General features: G+C 37.0%; 3 protein-coding genes across 6 annotated transcripts in view; 1 reads left to right on the top strand and 2 right to left on the bottom strand.

Moving 5' to 3' along the window:
- Positions 1–5194, bottom strand: part of LOC141441405 (MTOR-associated protein MEAK7) — a 29701-nt gene extending 24507 nt beyond the window's left edge. The window contains exons 1-2 of one of the 4 annotated variants that reach the window (XM_074106120.1): positions 5090–5194; positions 1410–1572 (exon numbers count right to left, since the gene is read on the bottom strand). In XM_074106120.1, the coding sequence (XP_073962221.1) occupies positions 1410–1571 (162 nt within the window). In that variant the 5' untranslated portion in view covers position 1572; positions 5090–5194. The other 3 variants (XM_074106123.1, XM_074106122.1, XM_074106121.1) reach the window with 3 other exon arrangements.
- Positions 5195–7904: 2710 nt separating this feature from the next.
- Positions 7905–9329, top strand: Rpt6 (26S proteasome regulatory subunit Rpt6). The gene has a single exon (XM_074106743.1). It carries the CDS (start codon positions 8063–8065, stop codon positions 9269–9271), a length of 1209 nt encoding a protein of 402 aa, XP_073962844.1. The 5' UTR covers positions 7905–8062; the 3' UTR covers positions 9272–9329.
- Positions 9330–9420: 91 nt separating this feature from the next.
- Positions 9421–13133, bottom strand: part of yl (Putative vitellogenin receptor yl) — a 39672-nt gene continuing 35959 nt past the window's right edge. The window contains exons 34-36 of the mRNA XM_074106742.1: positions 12012–12086; positions 10806–10887; positions 9421–9644 (exon numbers count right to left, since the gene is read on the bottom strand). Coding sequence (XP_073962843.1) covers positions 9543–9644; positions 10806–10887; positions 12012–12086 — 259 coding nt within the window. The 3' untranslated portion in view covers positions 9421–9542. The remainder of the gene's footprint in view (positions 9645–10805; positions 10888–12011; positions 12087–13133) is intronic.

Here is a 13133-nt window from a genome sequence, read left to right as displayed (position 1 = left end):
ATATTGCGCCGTCGGTCGCCATCGGAACGAAATGAAGATCGCTACATTAATCTGTAGCGCGTGTGTGGTAAGAATTTACGATAAATCGGGTCTAGTTTGGCCCTGAACTACGAAGTCCAAAATTCGAACCGTCAATATCTTGCTATCCCGCCGATGCTTATGTTATTTAACCCGTCGAACGCCCTACGCGCCACAGTGGCGCGTATCTAAGTACTAGTGATTAGTCAATTTTTGTTACTAGTTTCGAACACCCTTTAACATAGGGTACTAGTCCAAAATTACCCAAAAAAGTCGTTGGTCGCGCGACAGGTTAATACGAGAGTGAAACGGACGAAACGATACGAACTTCGATTTTCGTAGTAGCCCCGCCCCCCTGATCACAGGATTCTTCGTAGCATCAGTGGGTCCTATTAGGCTATAAGATGCACTCAAATGTGAAAAACGTATTTATCACCAGGTCCGAAAAAAATCCAGTTGATAAGCTCTATTTCTAAATAAGGCATGTTTGCATATTTTTGAACACCTTAGTGACTTCAATGTAATTTATGCAGACTGCAACTGCTTCTAACATAGCAAATCTTAATCGAAGAACTTCTTTAGAGTATGAGGTCTATATTGGATGTGTACATTAGAAGCAGCTAGTCAAATCTAAGTTGATAATTAGGTGATTCCCATTGAAATACAGCATTACTGCCTAAAAGAGAATAGTACATTGTTGTAGAGGCTGGAAAGTAAGCAATAGACGAACGAATTAGTTTGAAGGCCGACCAGAAGGGGAGGCCTTCGATAATACGAGTTCATCTATTGCACGTTTGGCCGAGACTAAACAAGTCGGATCATAATAATATGAGGAATATACCTACAACCTCGACGATAATTATTGTATTTTAATTTTGTATTTCAGTGAGAATCATGGGCAAAGGACATACGAGTTTCCAATAACCAATAAGTAAATAAAAACAAAACAAACAATAGTGATAAAAAAGTAAAGAAAATCGGACAAAACTATGGAACTAAATAAGACTTAAAAAAATATATGAAAACTGGTATGAAATAACAAGAGAAATGATAAGACAAAGGCTTTTTTGCACTTAAAATGCACGTGTGTTTTCGAATAAATTTTTATGGACTTTTATAGACTTTTAGAAACTGAAATATGAATTCATAAAAAAAAAATATTTTTTGATAATCTTTCTCATTATACATTTTGTAATAATGACATTAAATATAAAAAAGGAAACATTTTTATGCCCATTAAAAACACAACTATACTGCATGAGTATAGGAAGGTTACTCCATCAATTATAAATTAAGTGTAAAAAAAAAATACGAAATTAACAAAAGCCCTTGTCTCATCACCAAACTAAAAACTAAAACTAAAATGAAATAATAAACAAAAATGAACACACTTCTAGCAACACTGCGTCTAGTTTGCCACTCACGATGAGATCATCCTCTCGGATCTTGTCCGAGTTCTTGCTCGCTGACCTGAACGTGGCTGCCACATACTTCTGCTCCTCTTTGGTGAGCAGAGTACATTTTGCAGCTAGTTTTTTGCTTGCGTTTCCCATTCTGAAAAAAATATTGATGTCAGAAAAAGACAACGGTATTTGCATTAACAGGTTCCCTGCCCCATGAGGCACATGTGCCTCATGCGTGACTTTAGTGGAACGGCACAGTAAATAATGCATTTGTTCTTTCGATCAATTATTACGTATTATATTATATTATTTTTATTCTTAAAACACATTTAGATAACCAATGAAAATTACTATGGGGATATTGCATTACTTTATCATTACTATGGGGATGTGTCAAAAAAATGCGCTGCACAAGGCTACGGGACAGGGAACCTGTTAAAACACTTTCAAAATAGTATTTTATGCAACTGTATCGTAATAGGGGTCCTTAAAACACGAGTGTGGGTTTATGATACGAGGCATAGCCGAGTTTCATAATAGGGTCACATGAGTGTTTTAAGGCCTAATTACGTACAGTTGCATACAATATTTTATCTATATCCATATATTAAATCCTCTATCATGTGTTCAAGAACCATTGAGAATGACCTGCATTAACGTGAACTAGGTAGATATGTCTGCCCCACGAGCTGCGCCCGCTGCGCGCGCGACGACCTGTCGCTGTAATAATGTATGAAATCTCATTATGATACAGCCATGTTCATAATAGAATCCAATGTCGTAATGCTGATCATTACCTATGGTTTTTGAACGCATAATTGAGGATTTACTATATGGGTGTAGATTTTAAATATACAGCCAATGTTTAGCAAAGAAAATAAATAATTCAGTTGAAAATTTAATTTATAATAGTTGTTTTTGAAAAATCTCTACATAATATTATGTCTAATCCTTTCTAAAACGTTTTCTCTATCCAGTAGGTATGGCCACACGCAAGTATTTCTTTCTATCTAATTTTTAATTTTGAACCTTTGTAACTGTCATTTCTAACACGTTTTTTTTTAACAATATAGGCTTGCGTTTCGCCACAATCACGCCTGATGGAAAGCGAGGATGAGGCCTACAATGGAGCATGCTACAATGAATGCTCATTCACCCTGGACTTGAAAGCGGCCAAATTGTAGTGTTCAGGAAACACAGTCGCAGTCAGGGAATTCCACTCTTTCGCTGTGCGGTTGATGAAGGAAGAGCGAAAACGCTTTGTGCGCTTAAAAATAGTTTTTCCATCTGATGACACTCATAATAAAAAATAGTCAAATACTATATTATTATTATCTAAGACACTTTTCTTCACTGGGTAATTACTGGAAATTAAGCCTGAACATTGAAAAAGTCATAGTAGCTTAGTGGTTTGGATCATGGCCTCTCAATCAGGGGGTTGTGAGTTTGAACCGCAACTTTGAATTTTTCAGAATTTATATCACAAAGTGTTAGGTAACACACCTGAAAAAAAAAACAATGCTGTGTGCAGTGCTCAATCCGCACTAGACAAGCATGGGAACTATTATTAATGAATTAAATTTTCTCCATGCAGCATACATTTTCCAACCATGAGGCAAATTTTCTACCAATTTGGTGATTTGAAATTGTGCCTCAGCATGAACCAGCAGAAATTATTCTCTCCTTTTAGTGTTATTATTATTAATCTAATTTTTTGTTTGTTTGTTTATACGCTTTATTGGGCAAAAAGGAAATGCAAAAATGTTACAAAAAAAATAATTACAATAGCTTAATGTTAACTGCTCACAATGGCACCTTTTACAAAAGGTTACTTTCCAGTGCAAAGAAGTAAATTGCTCCTTTTTCTTCTTCTTCTCTTTTAAAACATGGCTTTTCTGTCCTAATTAATAGGACAATTTTGCCAGTGTCAAGGTAAACTCTCTATGAGAGGGACCTTGTATGGTGATTGTAGTTTTTGCAACTTGAAACCATGTGGTGACAACTTGCGCATTAAAAAATGTCAGACACAAGAGCAATATAGAATTTTGTGATCACTGTTCACTGTTAAGGTTAATCGCCGCATAAAACACTATCAAAATTATACTTCAACTAGCCAAAGAAACAGAAATAGCAAAATTAGATATAGTCTACATCCGCCATGTTTGAATGCTACAAATCGAATTCTGATTCCTCCTCATGGTGCTGCTCTACTATCCATTCTACTTTACCACATTCATTGCAACAAGCATAATTGCTAAGCAACTGTGTTAAAGTAATCAATGGTTTTCAATTTGAACTTTTGGCCACTAACCAACTAATAATTTACCCTGGTAATTATCTTTTTATTAATTACCAGGTAAGTAGTTTCTATTAATGAGCTGAGCCATTTGTTGAAGTTAATGGAAATTAAGATAACCTGACCAACAAAAAGTTAGAAGACCCCCGACATTGTCACTTCAAAGTTCAATATCTCAAAAAAGGCTGAACCGATTTTGAAAAACATGTCTAAGAACCAACGCTAGAAAACCTGCTTTCAAATAAAAAAAACCGCATTCAAATTGGTTCACCCGTTAAGAGCTACGGTGCCACATACAGACACATAGCAGTCAAACTTATAACACCCCTCTTTTTGCATTGGTTAACACAGTGCATATTCCCGCTAATTATTTAAGACCTATAAATTAATAAACTCGAAAATGTTTTCTGAAACACTGATATAATAACGAAACAATAATAAAAACTGTGATCATTCATTAGCTTGTTATAGCTGAATGCTAATATAACACGCAAAGCCAGGGCAGTGTACTAGTATCACTAAAATGTCATGTATCCACTACGCGGAAGACGTGATTCACCCGGTGCACCTGCGGCCGCATCATCGCATCGCTGGTGGTCGACGCTCCGAGCGACAGGAACCTCGGCATTACCTCAATTCGGTTCTAACATCAACCGGATTCACACCTTTTCATTAGTATAATTAATTTTAAATATCTTAGAGTTAGAATTCGATTCTAACATTGATCGTCTTCACACTCTCATTAATAATAAATTTTGTAACTAATTTTAATTATTCTTAGAATTAAATGTGTGCATTTAAAGAACTCTAAATTATTTCTCGTCGTCGGTCTCCCCTGCTGCCGCATAACGTAATTAGCTAAACAACAGCCAATGAAGAGAACTTACTATTCTACTCAATTTCACACATTACCGCGAAAAGTTACGAATTTCAAGGTCTCTAAAGATATAGAAAATTACTCTATGTAATCGGTCACGAGATACAACAGATGCTAAGGACTTTTCCTCGATCGTTTACACATACGACTTACAAGCTCTGACCTTATCTTCACTTGTAGCAAAACATTATTAGCCTGGAGTTAATACTACAGCATGCGATTTAAAACTTTTAAAATAAAAACATGTCGATATTTTACAAAAACATTACCTTATCACAAAAACAAAGCGACGCAAACATTTACAACAACATTAAACACAGTTTTAAATATTTTAAATACACTCAACAGTTAACTTCTTACACAGGAAAACATTTAAACTAAGTTAAAAAATAATAATAAAACCAACTATAGGAAAATAAGGCAGCTAAAATTAGCGGAAATCGATAAGATTTTCTTATTACAATTGAATCTTTTTCTTTTCGTAACTCAGGTTACCTGTCAAAGTGATAACTTTTTAATTCTTTTTTTTTCTCGATAAATGCAGACAACTTGCGTCAAGCGTCGCGTCACTTCTACTGCCGCCGTAGCCGTACCGCCCGCCTTCTTATCGCGATAACTTTTTGGGCTGGAAATAACCACCATTCCATACAGTAGGTACGTATACAATGTAAATATTTGTCGATACAGTAGTTGGGGTTTTCTTTCAGCTCTACCATGAAAAAGTCAAGCTAAAGTCCGAACATCTTGCTTATCTAAAACGTTGATTTACATGAACATAATTTCATTCATGAAATTATCTGTTCGTAGGTGGCCTACTCGGGATTTCAACAACTTCGTGTACAATCCAATGCCCAGTAGTAAAGTACTTTACCAACATTCAATTCGTGACGCATGTGTATTTGTATTAGATAAGTAGTCCAAAAAATGTTTACATACGTGGGAAGTTAATGTAGCTGCTATTATAGCTTTCTGAAATAACTTATTTTATATCCCAAAAAAACGCCATAGGTATCTGCTTTATTGTTCTAAAAAAAGCGTATCTTCCGCGACGGAACGCCAATCCAATACATGTTATTGCATATAAATTACAAATAGCGGGCACACTACGCGGAAGATCGGTCGTTCCGCGTAGTATATGCAATAAGTTCCGTCAACCGTCAAGTGTGTCGCCAGCCTAACGGTAAAATTTGCAGAAGTTTTTAAATGTAACAACGAAACTATTTAAAATTGTGTTAACTTCTATAATAAAAATATAATAAATACCGCTACCTAATAAATGTACTAATAAATGTACATGTCCCTAGGTGTATTTTTCGTCAATTTGTGTTCGAAATATAGGCCGAGTTTAGACTTGCAAGAAAAATCGTGCAAGTACTTAGCATTATAAATTACTAGCTTTTGCCCGCGGCTTCACCCGCGTGGAATTCGGTTGTCGCGCGTTGTTCTCTCGAGAACTGTGATTTTTTCGGGATAATAAGTAGCCTATGTCACTCTCTGGCTCATAAACTATCTCTACTTATGCCAAAAATCACGTCAATCCGTCGCTCCGTTTCGACGTGAAAGACGGACAAACATACATACAAACACACAAACGCACACACTTTCGCATTTATAATATTAGTATGTATTTATATTGCGGCTCTCGATTGATTAGGTAGGTACTACAAATTCGTTTTACGGCCTCGCAGTCGCAATGTAATGCAACTTGCACTATTTTTCTTGCAAGTCTAAACTCGACTAAGTAAACGGAGTATAATGTATCTTCAATTGTGTAGGTAGTACGAGTATGTACCTAACGTAGGTATACATTAATAATTTTGGGTGCATCCTATAATATAGGTCCGAGGATTCCGACCAGATGCTATCTCTACAGTACGTTTATAAAAAGTGGAAAATGATATTACATACTTTAATATTTGATCATATTTATTATTAAGGATTGGGGCTCCTGGAGATTCTGAATTTACATTAAAAACAAAGTCAAAAAATGTTTGAGATTTGGTCTTTTCACCATCGATTAGAACTGAGACTAAATCGAAATAATTAAGCAAATTCAAATTAACAATACTTTTATTCATTTCAACTCAGAGACCCAGGATTTTGTATCTCAATATATATAACAGCACAGGAATAAAAATACTTTTTAATGCGTCTCCGGAATTTAGGATGTATAATTCTAGTTCAAGCGCAAAAGTTTTCTTCTTTCGGAGTTCCAACGCACCATTTTCGATTGCTTTCGGCCTCCCTTTCGGCATAGAATTTTGAATTCTGGTGGATATTCTTATTCGCTCCAACATCACATCAAGATATCAGTATTATAGAATTTCTAATCAGTAGCCCAACATTCTGGGGTGGGCACGCCCCCCCCCCTAAAGACATACCTACCCACCATAGGCGTATATAGATACGCATATGGTGGGTAGGTATGATACCTAAACACTTAACCGTAATAGGCTAAATATAGACCAGGCAGTAGACATCAGAGTCAGAACAGTATAACCTCGTACAGCTTTCAGCACAGTTCTGTTCTCAATGTGAGTTGCGCGTATACTCTTTTGAAGCAAGACAAGCATATGTATCTGAGGAGGGATACTTAAAGCAGTTGCTGCGAGCTTTATTCGAGGAAAGAAATATCCAGGGACCAATCCACCGATAATAATGAAGCCAAATACTCCTCCGCTTAAAAGCAGCTTGCTATGATCGTCAGTAGGGTAGACGGCAGTTCCAATGACGTAACTCCAGTGAGCTAAGCAACCAATTCGAGCAAAAACTAGTAAATTTAGAGCCAATGTGCATAATAAGATCAGCATTCTTCCGACTATATTTGTTTTAGGTAGGAACTCGAGAGGAATGTTTCTTCTTCATAATTTATTCTTAGTGGCTACTTGCGAGGCCAATCCTTTACTTTCGGCAAATAAAAAAATAGTATCCATATTGGATACATTATAATCTTGAAATATTGATTGTTTATTTACTTTATGTATTTATTTTTGAAGGATTTAATGTCAAAAATAAATGGTGAAAATAAAGCAATCGATTGAACGCAATTTTATTACCTAAATTTTTAACGTGAACGCCTTCTTACAAAATAATGTTGCTATTTACGAAATACTAGTAGAAAAAAAGATGATCTAAGTAATAATATTTAAAAAAAAAATAAAGAAATCCTGCATCAATCATTATCATCATACATTATTTTTATAACAAAAAAAGTAATTACTAGTACAAGAGTAATAATAATTATAGGTGAAATGATTGGTTGGTTAAGTAAGTGGTAGTTTTTTTTATTTTTACCACACACACTGCAAACGTCAAGTACAGTCACAAAACTGTCTGTCTGTGGTGCATGACTTGAAAAATATTGAGGGTGGCGTTGTCGTGTTATACTTGTTATACTTTTGCTTATTATATCGTCATATCGTGTCCATCAAATCTTTTGTGTTAATGAGCGCGTGAACAAAACACAAAATGACTCTTACTAAAATGGAGGTGGACTCCGCAAAGGGCGAGGGTTTCCGCCCGTACTATATCACCAAGATCGAGGAACTGCAGTTGATCGTCGCTGAAAAGTCTCAGAATTTACGGCGTCTCCAAGCTCAAAGGAATGAGCTTAACGCCAAAGTTCGTATGTTGAGGGAAGAGCTACAGCTGTTGCAAGAGCAAGGTTCGTACGTAGGTGAAGTAGTCAAGCCTATGGACAAGAAGAAAGTTCTAGTAAAAGTCCATCCCGAAGGCAAATTTGTGGTCGATTTAGACAAAAATGTAGACATCAATGACGTGACTGCTAACTGCCGCGTCGCTCTGCGCAATGAAAGTTACACTCTTCACAAGATCCTCCCCAACAAAGTCGACCCTTTGGTGTCCCTTATGATGGTCGAAAAGGTTCCTGACTCTACCTACGAGATGGTTGGCGGCTTGGACAAACAAATTAAGGAGATTAAGGAAGTCATTGAACTGCCTGTTAAACATCCGGAGCTGTTTGATGCCTTGGGTATTGCTCAACCAAAAGGAGTGCTGCTGTATGGTCCACCAGGAACTGGTAAAACCTTGCTAGCTCGAGCAGTCGCCCATCACACTGAATGTACATTCATTCGTGTATCTGGGTCCGAGCTGGTCCAGAAGTTCATTGGTGAAGGAAGTCGCATGGTGCGTGAGCTGTTTGTGATGGCTCGTGAACATGCTCCGTCAATAATTTTCATGGATGAAATTGATTCGATTGGTTCATCTCGTATTGAATCTGGCAGTGGTGGTGACTCTGAGGTGCAGAGAACCATGTTGGAGCTCCTTAATCAGCTGGATGGTTTTGAAGCTACTAAGAATATTAAAGTCATTATGGCAACCAACAGGATTGACATCCTTGACCCTGCCCTGCTGCGACCTGGCCGTATCGACAGGAAGATTGAGTTCCCTCCACCAAATGAAGAAGCTCGCTTGGATATCCTTAAGATCCACTCCCGCAAAATGAATTTGACTAGAGGAATTAATCTGCGCAAGATTGCAGAGCTGATGCCTGGTGCATCTGGAGCGGAGGTTAAGGGGGTATGTACTGAGGCGGGTATGTACGCTCTGCGAGAACGCAGAGTGCATGTTACGCAGGAAGACTTTGAAATGGCTGTTGCCAAAGTCATGCAGAAGGACTCCGAGAAGAATATGTCCATTAAGAAGCTATGGAAGTAAATTTTTGTGCTTTATCATATATGTTTGTCTAGATATTAATAAAATTTTACTGTAATCATCACTTGTTTTAATGAAACTACAGTTGTAAATTTATATTTTGTATTCCATTCAAAAATTAAAATAAAATGTAGTACAATAACTATAATGTTATAACTATACAGATAATTCATATATTTTTTCAAGAATTAATAAATAATTATGAGTAAATTAATCATAATATTCTTGCAATATTAATAATTATTTAAAAACAATTCAATTACAATAAAATATTTTATCTTATGAGTAGTTCCTCTTGCTTGTAGTCTATATCTGACTCTGTGTCGGATAGATCTTGCAGTGGCTGCGGTATTTCAATATTCAGTCCAGCTGTGCCCTGTAATCAAAAATAACTTGAAAATATATATATATATTTTTTTTCTGTTTTTTTTGAGGCTTAAGTATATCAGTGTGACTATGCCAGCCTCATTGAAAGACTCAATGTCCACATTCATCAAACACTCCTATTGCGATATCCAGATTATCTGAGTGCTTGATGAACCGATAAATTCGTACTGCATCTTCCGATACCGGACAACTTAAAATAACATTCACTGCACCAACTTGAAAATATTTAAACATTTAAAAATGTACATTTTTCTTGACTGAATTTGTATACTATCAAAATAATCATAGTAAGTTCACCCTTAATAAGGCCCCATTTATTGGAGCATAGTACCACAGAATCGAAAGCAGCTATTGAATACATACCTGACAAAGAACATAAAGCTAGTCGGTTTTTCTATAATTACAATGGAAATTAAAATAAATAAATAAATATCACGGGACAATTCACACCAATTGACCTAGTCCCAAAGTAAGCTTAGCAAAGCTTGTGTTATGGGTACTAAGCAACGGATAAATATAATTATATAGATAGATACATACTTAAATACATAGTAAACACCCAAGACCCGAGAACAAACATTCGTATTTTTCATACAAATATCTGCCCCGACACGGGAATCAAACCCGGGACCTCAAGCTTCGTAGTCAGGTTCTCTAACCACTAGGCCATCTGGTCGTCTAAATTGTGACGTATTATGAAATGAATAAGGTTAAGTTTCCAACTCAATACAAGTGGTCGCTAAATCGCCTCTACCTTATTAAGGGTAAAATTATTGTGTTTTAGCAAGTGGAAGGTCTAGGCGTTATAATTATCCAGCCTCATACATATTCAATGACCCGTCTATATTTGTGGCCTAAGAAGCCGCTACAAGGGGCAACCGCCTTCACAGCATCCCCGTCCAGGGGGGACAAGAAGAATCCAAGATGTTAGGGCTTACGCTAGCTGACGTGATTTGCACCGAGTGGGTGGAAGCCTATTGAAACACCTGCTTTCAAATAAAAAAAACCGCATTCAAATCGGTCCATCCGTTTAAGAGCTACGGTGCCACAGACAGACATACAGACCACCCGCACCCGCAGGCGTGCGCCCGCTCCGTGCACCCGCGCCAGCTAGCGTAGGCCCTAACATCGTGGACCTATATAAACTTACAATTGGCCGTTGGCTCCTAAACGATCTTCGCCAGAAGTTGCCCACAAACTCAAGCGGGTTCACGAAGTCATGGGTGCTGGAACTTAAAACGAAGAAAAGTATACAAAACAATAGATAATTAAATAGTTTTTGATTAAATCCCTATCACATGCGGATGGATGGACAGGATGAAATTATAAGGGTTCCTATTGTAATTTTGACTACGGAACCCTAAACACCTGAGGGAGCACACGTGAGTTTTTCTCTGGTCCTATCTACCTATCTGTGTGCAATTGTCGCCTTTTATGTGCTTCATTTTCGGCATGCTAATTACAATATCTAACTACCTACCTTTTTAAGATTAATGTCATACCTACTCATGTGTTGTAGAGTCGAGTTAATAAACTTGTGTCGAAAATACAAACTGAATTATGGATGCACAGAAAAACCAGAAAAATAAGACCAGCGCTGGGAATCTAACCCAGGTCCTCGGCATTCCGTACCACGTGCTATACCACTACACCACCGCTGGACAGTGGTACAGACACAAATTTCTCCTATGCACCACATATCTCAGATTGTTGTTTGTCTCTTTAAAAAAATATGGCTCTTTCCATTGGAGGACAATTTTGCCAGTGTCTAGTAGTTTTTGCCGTTGTACGGTAAAAAAAATCTAGAAAACGAAATATGAGAGGTAATGGTGGATGAACGATGACAGCGCGAATCCTCTCAGCTTGTTTGTTTCCTATTTAGTCACTTAAGCAGCGACACTAGCGACATCTATGCTGTAGCCCTCATCGAGAAACTTTCAGCACCACATCGGAACTAACCACTCACCCGGACAAGAGATGTCGCTACTAAGCAATCAAATTAAGTGTGAGCAAAATATTTAACAAAAATATATGAACTCGCTTCTACGCCGTTAACAATAGAGTCGTGTTCAGATATTTTTGATCAAATGTTTGCTCACAAGTTTATGAACTCGACTGTAGCATGCCTACTTTGCAATGTCAATAAAAACGATTATTGGAAAAAACATCGTAAGGAAAGCTGCACAAACCTGAAAAGTGATTCAATAGTGTGTGTGAAGTTCCCAATTTGCACTGGCCCCGCGTGGGAACTAAGGTCCAGGCCCTCTCATTCTGAGAGGTTCGGCCTGTGGTGTCCAGCAATGAGAGTACATAAATATATAGGTAGAGATGTGATGTGGTGTATTTAAGTAATTACCTGTCCGTTGGCATGTCTATGACAGGCGTTGAGAGCGTAGAACCACTAATCGATGTTTGGTTTTGGAATCGCACCCTGAAAAAAAATTGCATCAATTTTCTAATTTTCCTTCAGACAGTGTGGCCTTATCTCAGTAAATGTCTATTGAGATGCCATCGCCATGCCATGTTTTTGTTAAAAGTTCTATTTTTCATACAAGCTTTTTTTGCTGGCTGAAATTTTCGTTGACTATAGGTTTCTTTCATTTTCTGGGGCCCAGTCCTCCATAATGGTCGCAATGGCAATTTTTTTTTCATTTTTAATACAAGCTTTCTTGCTGGCTTTACCTACTTGTATTGTCACCTAAACTAAATTTGCATACCAAATTTCAAGTCGATGCCATTAAAGGGATCCCATGCCCCAATGACCTTCGATCTGAATTCCTTAGTTTTCTAATGATTTTTGTAGCTTATTATATTGACAACAACAGCTTTAAGCAATATAGTATCCCATATTTACTTCAAAGTTCATTGTTTTCTGGCCATAACTTTTGCGTTAATTAGTTTCAAATGAAAACCCTCGACCAGTTTTTAGAGACGTCAAAGACAAACCCAAATATGTAGATTTCGTATATGTTAGATCTTTCACGTCAATAGAGATACGAAATAAGTGTTTTTTCAGACAATATTATAAAAAAAATCATACAAAATTAAGTATTTATTTTTTTCAAAATCTGCTAGACAAAAATGGAGATAAAAGATTGGAGAACCGATAACCGTTTGACTTATAATTCTATCTTTAGTGCAAAAGTAGGAGATACGATTCAAAACTTGTCAAAAATCGATGAAAACCTCGGGTAGCCCCTTAACCATTGAAGAGTTCCGTCCTGTGGAGACGATCCTGGCCGGACTACCAGGATGTCACTACGATTATTGTATTGTCACGCGATTTACATAAGTAAGTACTTATACCAAATTTCAAGTCAATCTAACTACCTACTGGAAGTTGGTCGAATTCAAATTGCAAGATTTGATTACAGACAGACAGACAGACAATGGGACAGGTGAAACTAAATAAAAGCTTGTAATATATATTATAGTTTTGTCGCACCTACTATTCGGCCCGACTAGATCGAGCAAGAAA

This window comes from Choristoneura fumiferana, chromosome 24 (genome assembly GCF_025370935.1).
Source record: "Choristoneura fumiferana chromosome 24, NRCan_CFum_1, whole genome shotgun sequence".
Classification (NCBI taxonomy): domain Eukaryota; kingdom Metazoa; phylum Arthropoda; class Insecta; order Lepidoptera; family Tortricidae; genus Choristoneura; species Choristoneura fumiferana.
The sequence above is the reverse complement of the archived record's forward strand: the minus strand, read 5'-3'. Positions and strand labels throughout refer to the sequence as shown.